This window comes from Lonchura striata, chromosome 4 (genome assembly GCF_046129695.1).
Source record: "Lonchura striata isolate bLonStr1 chromosome 4, bLonStr1.mat, whole genome shotgun sequence".
Classification (NCBI taxonomy): Eukaryota; Metazoa; Chordata; class Aves; order Passeriformes; family Estrildidae; genus Lonchura; species Lonchura striata.
Window position 1 is genome coordinate 6492343 of NC_134606.1, and position 14947 is coordinate 6507289.

The 14947-nt window shown below is 43.0% G+C and overlaps 1 protein-coding gene across 2 annotated transcripts in view; it reads left to right on the plus strand.

Annotated features, from left to right (window-relative positions):
* Positions 1 to 14947, plus strand: part of FGFRL1 (fibroblast growth factor receptor like 1) — a 167061-nt gene that overhangs the window by 138209 nt on the left and 13905 nt on the right. For both annotated transcript variants that reach the window (XM_021535703.2, XM_021535704.2), the window contains exon 4: positions 13533 to 13613. In XM_021535703.2, coding sequence (XP_021391378.1) covers positions 13533 to 13613 — 81 coding nt within the window. The remainder of the gene's footprint in view (positions 1 to 13532; positions 13614 to 14947) is intronic.

Here is a 14947-nt window from a genome sequence, read left to right on the forward strand (position 1 = left end):
GACTGCACCAAGGGGTCTTGCTGGATGGTTTTTTCCCCCCAAGTGTGTCTGCAGCACTGTGAACATTCCTCTGCTCTAGCCTGTGATGTATTTGTAACATTTGCATGTAATCTGTCAGGCAGGGCCTCTGCTATAGAGCGTGGGAGTTTCAGGCCCATGGGATTTGTCAGGCTGCAGATGCAGAAGTGGAAGTCAGTCAGATTTGTGGCAGGGACAGGGGTTTCCTGGTGTTGGAAGGAGGGAAGAGTAAGCCCTGCAATCTGACTGTGCACAGGCTATTCTCACAAGGTTTCTGTTTTCAACCTCTGGATGTGTTTTGGCATTGGAGTTCTGCTTTTCAGCCCGTCCTCCCCAGTTTTTCAAGGTTCACCCACAAGTCATAATTGCCCAGGGGGATAAAAGCACATGGATGCAATGAAATGCATCCATAAAAATGCTTGTTTTTGCACTGACGGGGCTCTAACTGCTTGTTATCTCTGACCATGATTTAGAGGGACATAAATGCAGCATCTCAGCCTCACACATTCATAACCCCTTCCATCAAAAAATCTCGAAGCATTTTATGCACAGATGTAACCAGATTATATGTCCTGTTGTCTGTGTGGCATCTCCAACATCAGGCATCATCATTCTAAACCATATGCCAGAGTCTAGAGTATTCCCTGAAGTATTTTACATGGGAAGAATCATGTAAATAGAATATCTGGCAATCTATGAATGGCTCACAGGATTTCAATCAACTGCACAGTTTTAAAATTGGCATTTAAATCCCTCTCACATCTGTTGTTTAAAATAGCCAACAGCGTGTGGAATACATTCAGTATGAAATATCCATATGAGTATGTTAATAATAAAATGCATTATCACAGTAAAAAAATAAGGTGTGTAAACTGCAGTGCTTGTTAGAGCAAATATTTAGAGATTTTAGAGAAAGTACTGTTAACTAGTTAAAAAAATAAATACTTTGCCTCCACAGATAATACTGAGATGTTCTCTGTTTTTTGAATATAGGACTTAAATGTTCCCAGTTGCCCTCTTGGTGCAGATTGTGGCTTCCAGTGCTCTCCAAGAGCAGTCCATATGGGTCAACTTGCATAGGAAGCTAATAAACTGCACCTGCTTTAGCTTCTAAATATCAGACAGTGGAATACCTCTTGGAAAAAGTTTTTTATGGATCATGTGGGCAAGCTCCTAGGTGCCAGCTAACTCTGGTTAGGTGTTAGGTGGTTGTGGTTCATTGACAAACGCTGTATTCCACTTGCAGCCCTACTTTGTCTCCTCAATGCATTTTCCTATCTTCAAACCAATACTGCTTATGGACAGTCCCTGCCCCTGCTTCGTCTCAGTGAAGCCTTTAAATGAGGTTCAAGGTGTGAAGTGCATTCATGTGGGACATGTTCTATCTCTGACCATAGAGGATTCTAGTACTGGGGAGAGCTGTACCCTCACTGAAAAAAAATGCAGTAACTTTGCTACTGAGCACTCAAAATCTGTTGAATTCTACCTAAAATAATCTTGAGTTTCATACATTTTTATATAACCTTGACAGCCCCCTTTCAACCCAGGCTATCCTATGGTTTTATGATTCTCTGTTTTCTTAGGTAGCTTCTGTCTCTTGGTCCTTTCTGATCCTGAGATGGTGATCGTTCTTATAGGCTGCTGGTCATGTGCCAGGACAGGCATTAAAAAAAAATGTAGAAACACACAAAGGAATTTAATTCCATCCCACAGGAATGACTGTACTATGCTAGTCATTGTTTTGAAGCATGTTTTAGAAATTTCTAATGACAGCACTGGGATTATATAGTTAATTGTGGAGCAACCATTTTTACAATTTGTGTTTTACCCCACATGGAAAGCTACAATTTACTCCATGTAATTAGGTTAGGTTTAATTTTGGCAAGACACAGGCCAGCATTATCCTGTGTAATATACTGTAATCCTCACGTTAGGTAGGGTGCCAAGTATTCAGTTTGTTTTGGGAGCCAACAAAATTGCCACTTGTCCAGGGTTGTTCTTGGACTGAATTGTGAAAGTGGTAACATTTTGCTACTAAAACCAGCTTATTATTAGTCTGACAATGACCTAGGGATATATATATCATTCATTGAATATTATGCAGAAGGTAAATGGCACTTCATTAATAAAATTATGTCTTTAACAGCATATGGGGACAATGTTGCAAGTCTTGATATCATCAGACACCAAGGCTATCTTTCATTGACCCCAGAATTTCAATTTCTTTACTTTATTGTCATGCTGTAAAGTGTAGTGATCAGAGAGATTACACCACTTCCATATTGCTGTTACACAATTGTGTATCAGTTTGCTTAAAAAAGATAAATCTAGTTTGAAAAGCTAAAAATTATTTTTTCTCTCTATTCTTTCAAATGCTTTTTCTTTACTTTCTGACTTAATGGTTTACCTAACCTTTAGAAAGTCTATTTATCAAAAGAGATTTGAGTATAAAGTTGTGGGATGGTGACTGATGCGGGGATGACTGCTGCCAATGGCATATTAAAATTTGTATTTATTACATATATGGACTGTTTTCTGAAGTAGTTCTCTTCTGAGATATGAGAGGAAGGATTCCCTAACAACATCTTGTGCCCCAGTGAACATGATTAACATCTTAGACTGTTATATGCTCTGCAACGTCCAATTAAAAGTTATCATCCTCTGTTGATGTCATAGTACTTCTACAAGTTACAGATGCTGTTATTTCTTGAAATCAAAGTTAAACTGTAATAGCCTATTGACCTATCCTGATGAGGTGTGATTTTTCACCTCAAGCAAACACACTTTTCCCATTAAAGATGTTGAGCAGCAGTCCTCTCTGAGATTTTGCTTCATTTGGTAATTGTCGTAGGATGTTTAATTTTCTTCCATAGGAGATATTTTTACTTTTCTACCAGAAGACTATGAAATATGTAAGCCCATAAGGAATGTTTCAATAGTTTTCATTCTGGGGTGGAAGAAACAGCTGGATCCACATTCCTGGCTGTAAAGCCCAGTATTGCAATTCCCAGTTCATTGTGATGGATTGGGTAATTCCACACTAAGGAATTATCTCAGTGTTTGGAAGGCACAGGACTGTACAATTGATTATTTTTGTTTGATTATAAATGCCATCCAAAAATAATGCCTGTGCTCAGTCACTGACATGTGTGACCTTTCTTTTCCTCCCAGCCTCTCTGAAATCTCTTTGTGCTGGCCTATTTTGTCCATGTGAATTTTCAGGGAGATGGAACACATATCAGTGATGTTTCTACACATCTTGGTGAAGAAAATAATAAACATCAATCAGTGCTAGTAGGGAAGGGAGTGATAGAAGTATCATTTTATGGGGGACAGCAGCTGTGTAGTGGTTAAAATAGACAGCTGGGAGCCAGGTCTTATCAGTTTATCCTCAGCTCTGCTGTAATCTTCTTATCATTAACCTTGCATTGGTCCTTTTTAGTGGCATGCCTCCCTCCCCCAGCCCTAAGCAATTTAGGATTGTTGAAGATGGAATTTTGGCCTGTATTTTTGGGTGGAGTGTTCATACCACCTCACTTTCAGCACCCACTTTACATAGCCATCTCTTCTGCAGTCAGGGCAGAGAGGTAGGTGTCACCCTGACTTTCTTTTCGTTCTCTGGACTTGGGCACTATAGTTAGTGCCCAAAGTGAGGACTGTTTAAGCTTATTTATCAGATAACACTAAAAATCACAGAATTCTTCCCAGTGTTTATAAAGTTCCTGTAAGTAACTAGTGATATATTCTTACAAATAAAAATTGCAGTGAAATGGTTATAATTCAAAAAGGTCAATTGGTGTTATAAATAAAGATTTTTCTTCTCAGCTCTATAAAGTGCAAGATGCTAACATTCCCCCACCGCGCCAAAATGGGTGGATACTAAACATATGTTTTTCAAAGAACTTTAATATGTGTGACATCCACTCTGTGTCTGCACTACATAGGCAGTAAACTCTTAAAACAGGGTTTGTCTTCTGTGCTATCTGTGAACAGCTTCTAATATACTGGAGCTCTGTCTCTAAGAAAGCCTTGATGCTAGCATTAAAAAGTACTGGGAAATATTACCAATTTGTTCTGGGCCTGGAACAGCTGGCTGGTAATTGCTGTCTTTTGGGGGCTGCTATTTCATGCTCAGAAAGTGCTGGTGACAAGGCAGAAGCCTAACCACTCATCTCGTTCTCTGATTTCTTCTCCCTTTCATCCTCGGCAGTAGCAGATCAAGACTGTGACCGCAGACTGGTGCCTGTGGTACAGAGCTCTCGGGGCTGCTGTCTGTGTGTGCTGGAGCATGCTGATAAAAAAAGCAACCTCAACAACAACAACAAAGGAGGAAGGATTGTTTTCTTGCCCCTTATGGAATGGAGACCTGAAGTGAGGCGGGAGGTCCTGGTGTCTGAAGGAGTCAGCATGGCGGAAGGGCTGTGATTGCTTTTGTAATGTAATTGTTGTAATGGCAGGCCAGGGAATTGCAGTGGTTGAGTGAAAAACTCCAGCTGTTTCTCCTTGTGGTTCTTTGTGTGGTTGCAGCAGGAGCTGGAGCATCCCCATGTGCAAATGGAGCCACGACTGAGAATGTGTCTCGGATGACTTTGTGAGCTCTGTGGGCAGCAATAGACCACAAGGAGCAAGGAAGAGCTGCACTTTCAGAAAGGCTTCTCCCTCCACAGCACTATGGAAAGTGGCTGGGGAAGGAGGGGAGGAAGGTTATAAAGTAGGTGCAGATCTGAACCAGATACAGAGTTATAGACACAGAGAAGGGGAGGAGAGAAGTGAGTGTAGTAGGCACAGGTCATATCCTGCATGAGCTCAGAAGAACTCCAGAATTCCTCAGTATGAATACAGCCAGAAGAGAATATTTCTCAATATTCAAGGACTCCTTTTTCACTAATATCTTTTCTATTGTGTGTTTTTTTTTTCTTATCAATCATACCATATTCCAGGACTTACTAAAACTCTCTTTGAGAGCAACACGAGCCAACTATGGCAAATGGAATTGTAAAATCTATAGTTCAGCCATACCTAGATCATTATAATTTTGCATGTTCTAAAGTTTGAGGCTGGAAATCTGCCTGGCAGAAAAGGAGCTGGGGGTGTTGGCTGAGAGCCAGCTGAACATGATCCAGTATGTGCCCTGGTGGCCAAGAAGACCAGTGGGATCCTGGCCTGGGTCAGCAATGGTGTGGCCAGCAGGACCAGAGCACTGATTGTCTCCATGTGCTGGACACTGGTGAGGCCACATCTCTGTGTCCATTTTTGGCCCCATCACTGCAGGAAGGACATTGAGGGGTTGGAACATGTCCAGAGAAGGGCAACAGAGCTGGGGAAGTGTTTGGAGTACGTCTCAATGAGGAGCAGCTGAGGGAGCTGGGGGTGTTTAAACTGGACAAAAGGAGGCTCAGGGATGACCTTCTTGGTCTCTACAACCCCCCTGACAGGAGGATGTAGCCAGATGGGGCTCTTCTTCCAGGTAACAAGGGGAGGTTTAGATTGGGTATTAGGAGATATTTCTTCATGGAAAGGTTTGTCAGGCATTGGAACAAGCTGCCCAGGGAGGTGGTTGAATCACCATCCCTGGAGATATTTAAAAGACATGTGGATGTGGCCCTTAGGGACATGGTTTAGAGGGACTTGGCAGTGTTAGGTTTGTAGCTGGAATCAATCATCCTATGATTTTGTGAAATAGAGCTTCTTTCTCTTCTACCAAGTGACTATTCCATAGTCAAGCAGATGCCCCTCTTGGGAAGCTTTCACATATGTTCAATTTAAAGGCTTTCATTTTTTATCTCAGGTTTTTATGTATATATCCCTTTATACCTTTAAAATACCCCATTTTTCTGAAGTTCCACCTCTCCACATTTACCTCTCCAAGGAAATAGGTGATCCCTTTCCATACCAAAGTTTTTAAATCAAGCCCAAGCAATAAACCACGGCATTCTTTATGCAAGAGTACAGAACAGGGATATGTCCATGTTGGTCTCCCAGCAGAGACTGCAGTATTAAGAAGGAATTGGTAGTAAAAGATATAGTCCAGGTGCTAGTAGCAGCTTATAGCCAGCAGTGAAATATTCTCTCTGGGCTGCTGAAAGTCTCACTGGAAGTAGGTTTGGTTTGTCTGTGCTGTTGGAGCTCGATTGGTACCAGCCTGTGAAATAAACCACTTTTCATAAGTCTGTGCTACCCCATAGTCCCCCTTTTTCTCATTCTGTGGAAGAGAGTTGTCTTCCTTAGTCTCAAATCTGTAATCTCTGATTATGTTCACCTGTTGTTGAAATGTGGGATGCAGCAATAGCCACCAATTCAGAGCTTTGTCACTGACAGGTAATACAATGGGCCTGCACATCGTCTCAGCTCAGAAATGTGAGTTACTGATGCAGCTCTGGACAGAAGCGTCATTTCTTCATTAACTAGCCAGGGCTTTTGTCTGCTGTCTGTGGAATCTCTCCAGTGTTTCAGGAGGCAGATGGCCTGCAAATGTTGCTTTTGCAAAGCATCCTGCTTGCAAGAGATTCCCTGGGCCTGAAGTGCAATCCGTGAAAATTTTTGCATGGAAATTCTCATGAAAATGGCCAGAGCTGAAAATACCAAAAAAAAACCACCAACACATACTTTTTTATTTTTATTGTCAGGAAATTCCATTTTTAATGGTTATTTTTGGCCCAACTGCAGCTGAAGGCAATAGGTAGTAAAGTCTCCAGTGCCTGTCACAGAGGGAAATTCTCTGCCAGTAACCTTTTACTTCACGTTGGTTTTATTGTGGGTTCTTTGGTTGTAGTTTGGTGGTGTTTTTTGGGTTTTTTTATTTTTTTATTTTGGGGAGGGGAATTGGGGGTTGGTTTTGGTTGTTTTGTGTGTTTTGTTTTTTTTTGGGGGGGGGGAGGAGGTTGGTTTATTTGTTTGTTTTTTGAGAAAAGCAGAGTGTTCCTTGACTATACACTCCTCTGAGTGGGTTTCTGCTTTCCCCTCTTGAGGGGTTTTCTCTGACTGGACCCAAGGAGAGGGGTTTCCTCCATGAGATCTTTTTTATCCAAATATTCCTGATACCTTTGCTTTCACTGAACTCTTCCAAATAAACTAAACAGACTTCCTGTCTTTTCATAACATCAGCATGGTTAATACAGTAGGTGACACTGTTAATACAGGTAGGTTAAGGAATGGTGAGCGTGAGATGGAGGGTTAATGAAGGATCTACAAAAAACATTCAAAATAGTATCTAATATTGATGCCAGGTTTGTGTCAATGGGATGAGATCATTGGAGTTTGGTCATGTCTTCCTCTGGCAGGAAAGAGGGTTCAGAGTAAACACTTGCTAAATTAGACCTTAATGATGGTAAAAAAAAATTCTGAATTAGTCAAAGTGAAGACTTTGCATCTTAATAATCTCAAGTCACCCTTGGGATTCACCTGGGTCCTGCAGTCATAGTTCAGGCCTCACAAAAAGCATAAAACAAGCTGAAAAATCACAAAAACTTGAAAATTAATGTTTTGCTCCTCTTTACCCAAGATTTGAGTGTATTTGCACAGAGTTCTTCAGAATCACAGATGTTAAGAGTTGTTATTCAGTAACAAAAAAACCCTGTGTTTTAAAGTAGTGACTTCAAGGTCAAGATCATGTTCAAGGTCCTCCAGAAACATCCCAAATATCACAAGATGAGCAATAAAAGCCAGTCAGCTGGCAGTGGTAGCTCTCAGAGGGTGTTTGTGCTAATACCAGCCAATTCTAATGAAACCTGGAGTGTTAATTAAAGTCCCCACATTAAGGAGATCTGGGGAAAGTGCCTTGATCCTGTAATATCCCAGAGATAAAGTTGTTGCTGACTTCCTACACATGTACCTCATGGACCATTCGTCTGAGCATCAGATAAACCAGTTGGGATAGCAGAAGACTTACATAGTGATCCCTGCCTTGTATTTCCCTTTAAATTCCAGCAAGTATCACAGGAAAACCTGAATGCATCTGAGATAAACTGCAGAGACCTACTTTTTAAGATTGCACTTGCTTTTGGGTGTGTTTATCCACCATCTACTGCACCTTCAAGGCTGCTGAAAATTAAGTCCAGTCTTTCCCTGTTTGAAGTTTATGGTCTAAGTTTTCCTGGTTAGGCTCAACAGAACAAATTCTTATATAACTCCTAGAAAGTCCCAAGATCCACGTCCCACAAGCAACCTGAGTTTGATCAATCCCTAGAATTCTGCAGCAGTGAAGGACATTGGGGAGCAAAAACGATGTGCAAATATGATGTGTCCGGGTAAACGCGAGTGTCAGCTCGTACAGCCAGAGTTCAGAGAGATTTCTTTCATTCATCCATGGGAGAAGGAGAAGGCCTCATTAGAATTGTTCAAGGCTGACTGGATTACATCACTTTCCCCCTCATTTCACTCCCTCCCCACTTGCCTCCCTCCTTTTATTTACACCCCTTGTTCAGCAGCGGTGTGGAGTGGGGGCTGCCCTAGTGATGGATGCTGATCGCTTCATTCCCCACTGCCCCCCCAGCGCCTCCCCCAGTGCTTTGAAGTGTGCTCAGGTCTCAGGCTCCAGTTCAGAGGTCACTTTGTTTATTTATGCAAAGCTGGCTCATCTGTGAAATGGGGCTTTCAAGGCCTCTGACATCAAAGACTCCAAAGCTGGTCCCATCAAGTCAGAGCAGGGACAGGCCTTGCATTATAGCAAATTGAAGCAACTTTGTGAATCATGGGGAAATATGATGGCTAGATTTTTGCTCCAAAAATTGGGCTGTTGTTTTGACTTGTGGTTGGATGCTCAGCACATGGTATTGGCCTGAAAACCAGTCATACCCTTTGGCTAAAACATGAAGTCTTCATGGAGAGCCTGTGGGTAAATAAAATTTTATCCTGACTCAGTAACAATCTGAATATTTCTCATCAGTTGCTCTCAGAGATGGATTGTTATGCAGAATTTTCCATGTGCTTTAACTTTTAAGAGGGAATGGAACAATTCTGCTATGGTAATAAACAGTAACCATATCCCACTGATGTGGCAGTATTTGTCCCATAGGCTCCTCAGTGGGCTTTGCCAGTTGATGGAGTTACAGACAGAAATCCCTTTTCTGCAGAAATCCAGCCTGCTTTGGGACACCACACTCTTCCCTAGCACCACCAGCATCTCAATGCTGTGGCATCTCAGACATAAAAGCCAGCTTGGAATGAGATCCCGAGGCAAGGGAGAGGCAATGGTTGGAGAACAGCTGAGGATGATGCCACTGGGGTGACATTCCTGAAGAGTAGGCTGATGCCTCTGTCTGTCCTGGCCCTGTTTTGCATGGCCATGTGCAATATTTGGAGGGGAAGGGCCTACACGAGCTTGTCCCGTGTCTCCATATCTGTCACCTGACACGATACTGGAACCTTGCCCTTCAGGTTTCTTGACTGGCCAGCATGCTCTGTAACGCCATGGAGCCAAATTGTACATTAAGAACACCTAAATCATGTGTATGTTTTCTTAGCATCAGATACTCGTGACATAAAATTAGTCAGTGATTGCTTTTCAAGGCAGGTTTTCCACTTCATATTCCAACTGGCTGCTATCCTTAGCGTGTGATACTGTCCAAGAAGTCCAGTGCAGGATGACCTTCCAATAGAGGTCACAGGAAAGGGAGCTTGGAGGATACTTCAGCAGTTCATCCTTCTTAGCACTGCTTCTCATGGTAATCTGCTGGCAGCAAATTTGGCAGTGCTGCATAGCTGGTCCTTGCTGCCCTTTGACTGCAGCCTGATTTTTCTGTATGTACTTATCACCCCGAGCTGCCCACCTCAGTGGGGAGCTGACAAGAGCATGATAAAGCAATCAGCTTATTAGGTCATTTCTTGAATATAGCTAAGACTCATGATCTCTGCTACTAACTCACCATTTTGTATGCTGCTCCTGTATGTCTGAATGTGGCTTCTTTCCCCAGGTCCTCTCTCTGTCTAAGAAGAATATTGCCAGGACAGTTGTGTGTGTGACAGTTGGAGTGAAATGCAAACAGCAGGTCTTCAGCTCTGACACTATTAACCAGGCTTCAGACTGCAGGTTTGGGCTGAACCAGATGCCTGTGAACTTTCAGGAAATTTAGCTTTGCTTTCAGCATCACAGAGCCCTGTAAAACACTATAGAAGTGTTTGTCTACCCTTGGACACAACTTGATATTAAAATTGAAAAAATAAGAAAGTTCTTCAAAGCAGGGTGAAACAAACTCCATGCAGCCACAGTACTGACTGGTTGAGGCAGGTAGAAGTCAAATATTGATGATGTCTGGATTAGACAGGGGCCTTCCATCCTCAGGGTGTTCCTAAATTATCTCTCCCCCAAAGTAAGAAAGCAGCTCTTTTTTGTTTTTTGTTTTTGTTTCTTTTTTGTTTCATCACAGATTAGCACTTTATATCTCTGGCTGCTCTACTGCCTCACTCATACTTTTTAAGTTCAACTGGAGACTCGAGGACTTCCGGGAATCTTCCCCAAATAAGCTCCATCCAGTTTCTGGCTGTCATGAATCAGCTCTCTGGTACAGCTGTCAAGTGTGAGTTTGTTCTGATACAAGGAAAGTAGGAGCCCAGTTCACTGCACATTGCAGCTGGAAGGGTCTGCTGTAACATCCCTCACCCCATGAGCAGCTCTGGGGATGGGAGTTTCCACGTTTATGGCATTTCCCCACCTCAAGACTTCTGCTAGTGTTGCTAATGTTACCATGTTCCCAACACATGCAAAGCAAGTTCCAGCATATCTAAACCAATGTGTCTAAATGCATGCAGTTATTGATTTCAGTCATTCTGAAATGTGGCTGATTACTTCAGTCCTCCACCATATCATCTATTCCTCCAGAGATACCACTTACTCGTCCACCAAATCATCTCTTCCATTGGCTCAGCATGGTGGTATAAATTATCCTGACCTCTTTCCCCAAAAAAGTTTTTTTCTGGGTTTGGTAGTTGACTCCACAGGTTTGCGATTTGTTGGGATAACAACTGAGGATGCATCTTCAAAGGATCAAAAGGATTCAGAGCAATTTTCCATACATCAAAAGCTTGGCAGCAAGTCAAGAGGTGTGGAGTCCACAGTCAGTGGTTGTGTGTCGCAGGAGGAGGGCACAGGGATGACTTTCTGTAACATGAGGCAGTGGGCAAGGGAGATACTCTGCCTTTTGTACACCAAACTCAGCAGATTAGGGTTTAATTGGCAGGATATTGCCACTTAAATCTCATAACCACTTTTATGATATTCAGCAGTTAACAATGGACAGGAACCCCCCCATCTCTGACCGCAATTTTTCCTCTCCATTACAATATATTTTTATAAATGTGCTGAGGGATTTACTATGTTCTCTTGTTAGACAGCATCCAAGAGTTCATTTGTGACACTATGGACATTTATGGGTAAAACTGTACAAGTGCCAGGAGATAGTTAATTTGGTATTTTGACTGAGAGGAGACAACGTCATATGCAAGCCATCATGTATAATGTGCATTTTTGTATTCCCTGCTTTTGGTTTGCCATGGTTGCAAAAATAAACTTGCAAAGTGCAGCTCAGGATGCACTGGCCTCCTCTGTAACACAGGCTGCAGGCAGAGCCTGGGTGGTGCATGGCACTCGGGCTCTGTGTGAGCCTGGTGTTTCCTGAGTGGGCCATTTCACCCTGCTGCCCATGGTTTGGGCTGGGAGGTGACTGTGGCACCCAGGAAAGGCTCAAGGTATCCAGGCATGGACAGAGGGTGGCAGGAGGTGGGATGGGGCACTCATCTGGAGGAACTGCTGAGCTTTGAGCACGGCATTGCAGCCCACAGTTTTCTTTTCCCCTGGAAGTGACAGCTGTACATAGCTGTAAACATACATTTCCAGGAGAAACTGTGCTGAAGTAGCCAGAAGAAGAAGAGAAAAATCTCTCAGGGTCAAGGGGGGACAAACTCATGTAGCATTGCAGTCTCTGCTTAAGGGACAGGGCTAATGAGAGCAGAGCATCTGTTGGCATGTAATGCCCTGTGCTGAAGAGATGGGATGGTTTTCCAAAATAGCAGAACCTGGGGTGAGGATAGGTTAAGGACACATTCTTCTCTTTCAAAGACTGCGTACAAATTTACCCACTAAATACTGTCTTAAGAACAACCCAACTTGTAAAAAAACAACTGTAAAAAGAAGTTTTACTATTTGTACCGTTTGGAGGGAGTGTGCTTATATATAAGTTGAGACCAGTTTTTTATCTCTGTTGCAGAGATTACAGAAATAATTGTCTTTTGCTCACAAGACCCTTTTCTTATGAGTTTCAGGAGTTGTACATTTGGAGGGATTCCTTCCTTAAATTAGATATTTCCACTCCTCTTTATTTCTTTGGGATTTTACACCATTTTGTTCCTCATTGAGGCAAACTTTTTCCCAGTCTTCACCTGGCCTGTCTCTGAAAATCGAATTTCACCCACCTCAGTGCACTTTAGGTAGAAACTAAGGAGCTCTTGGTTGAGATTGTTACTTCAAATCCAGCTGCACTCTGGGGCTGTGCCACCTTTTAAAACAGATGTCACCTTAGAAGAGAATGTATTTTACTGCACCATCATGTGAGGGTGCCCAGAGTGCCTCAGGTGACCTCCCTCCTGGTGTGAGCCATTGCTCTATCCGAGGCTGCTCAGAGCTCAGCACTCATGCAGTGGAGGTCAAGCTGGAGGAGGAAAAATTCTCACATCTGGGTGCTGTGTTTGTGTGAGGCTGCCAGAATCACCCAGGTTGTAAAAGGAGGCTCAGGGAACTCTCCTGCCCCCTTGGCCCTCCTGGAGACCTCACAGGTGGCCATATCACTGTGGCAATTTGAGGTGGGGGCTGCTGGAGAGATGGGGGTTTCACCTTGTAGGGATTTCTATTTCTCCAGGGCAGAGCTGAGATTTTGGTGCTGCTGTGTGGTAGTGATATAGACAACAAGAGTGATGAGGGACAAAGTGGCGTGTTGATGTAGGTGGATGGGTGGTCTTAATTAAAAAGAAATACAAGCAGCTTTTCAAATCAATATTGTTTTTGCCAGCCATAAATCTGCGTTCAGTATCCCTTTGAGAGCTCATTTGACTCCAGACCTGCTTGCTTTTCAGATTTTGTATGGAAGCTGAAGGGTGAATTAGTGGCCACAATCATACTGCTTATGCTCTCTATGACTGATCACATAAGTCTTCCCTAGGTTTAATTTTTTAATCTTTCCAAGGTTTAATTATCTTTAGTTTTGATTTATGCCATTATTTGCATAGATGGTACCACAGATCACTCCTCCGAGGGAACAGCGACCTGTAAACTTAAACAGAGAGGCTTTTGTCAGCTATTAATGGCAACATTGATTAAACTCCCATTGATTTGGTAGCCTGCCGAAAAGCCCATAAAGCAGAAAATGGAATTGTTTGTTAAACTGGCCAGAGTGATGTGGATGCCTACTGTATGTTGAGTTTGCTGCAGCTGCATGGTGTCTCCAGCAGGAAATGCAAACTCCTGTTGTCATCCTGCTGTGCTGCAGGAAACCTTCTTAACATCTTCCCTTTCCTTTCCTGCACAGATGATGCCAGCTCAGGAAAGGACAGCCAGGTGCCTGAAGGCTCCAATGGAGAATATGAAGATCATTCTGGGAAGCAGTGGGGTAAGGAGCAGTGTGTGTTTTGTGGTTTTCCTCGGCCCTTGGTTCAGTGCTGTTCCTGTTTCTCAGTTGCTGAAGGAGAGGAAAGGCAGAGTGACTGGAGCGAGTTCTCCCTACATCTGGTCAAACAATAAACAGAGTGTCAGCTGAATGTGCTGCTGTGAATGGATCCCATCCAAGGGTCCTGCAAAATGCAGCCTGTGGTCGGCCCGAGGGCCCCCTGCCATATACCCCAGCATGGTTCTCCCTTGTATTTGTTTTTCTGGGCAGTGACTTCTCTTTTGCATGTGCAGCTCTTACAGCTTTCATAGACTCCCTATAAAAAGCATATTGACTTTTACAGCAATATTTCCAAAAGTCTTCAGTGCCAACATAACATTGCTCCCACTAAGGGCAAATGGGAGGTCTGACTTCACTTCAGGAGAATTAGCACTAAGCCAAGATGAGTATTTTTTAAGATCACCGTCTCTTTCAGACACCTGCCTGAGCTTCTCCAAGCCATGGACTGTTCAGGATATGATTTTGTAGCTGTTGCAGAGCTTTGGGGAACTGCTAAAATCTCACTTGGAACAGGCTCTGAATCACTGCAAGACTTGCAGGCCCAGTTTGGTCCAAGCACTCCTCGAAGGACAATAAGTTGTCAGGCTGATGCCAAACAGCTTTTGGCCATTACTGACAGGAGTGTGATGTGAGTTTATGAGCTCAGGGGATGAAACTTAGCATTTCATTTTGCTCGTGCAGTACATCTCTCTCTTTAATTTTATAATACAGTGATGGCTTTGTACCACATTTGTGGCCAGGGAGAACCTCACAGTAGTGGTAGGGGTGGAACCTGACAAGCTTTTGCTGTGTGGGTCCCCACCACTTAAGCTGAGACCAGTTTTCTTCAGCAGCTGGCAAACAGGGATGTGGTGTGCTGTGGTTTAGTTCAGGCTACACTTGAAGTACATATTTATTTCAGACTGAGCTTGTTTGGGGAGAGAAAGGTAACCTCCACTCATTCTGGAGAGGGATGACAACATTTCAGAGCTGGAGGAACAGTGTCTTAGATAAACTACAGGTCAGGAGTACTTCAGGAGGGGTTCAGCAGCTAATACAAAGCTGACATCTATCCACTTTAGATTACCATTGTGCTTCTGGCAGAGCTGCTGGATGATGGATCAATACAACAATACAACAATAATACTATGAAGAAAAGATGTAAGCCCTACTAAAATTATTAGGCATTGACAATCTTGTATCAGATTGTGTGTTACTCTGTCCTGCCCTAGACCAGTCCATTGTGCTGCAGTGTTCTTCAACCTCTGCTTTTTCTTCTTTTCATCCCTCCTGTCTCC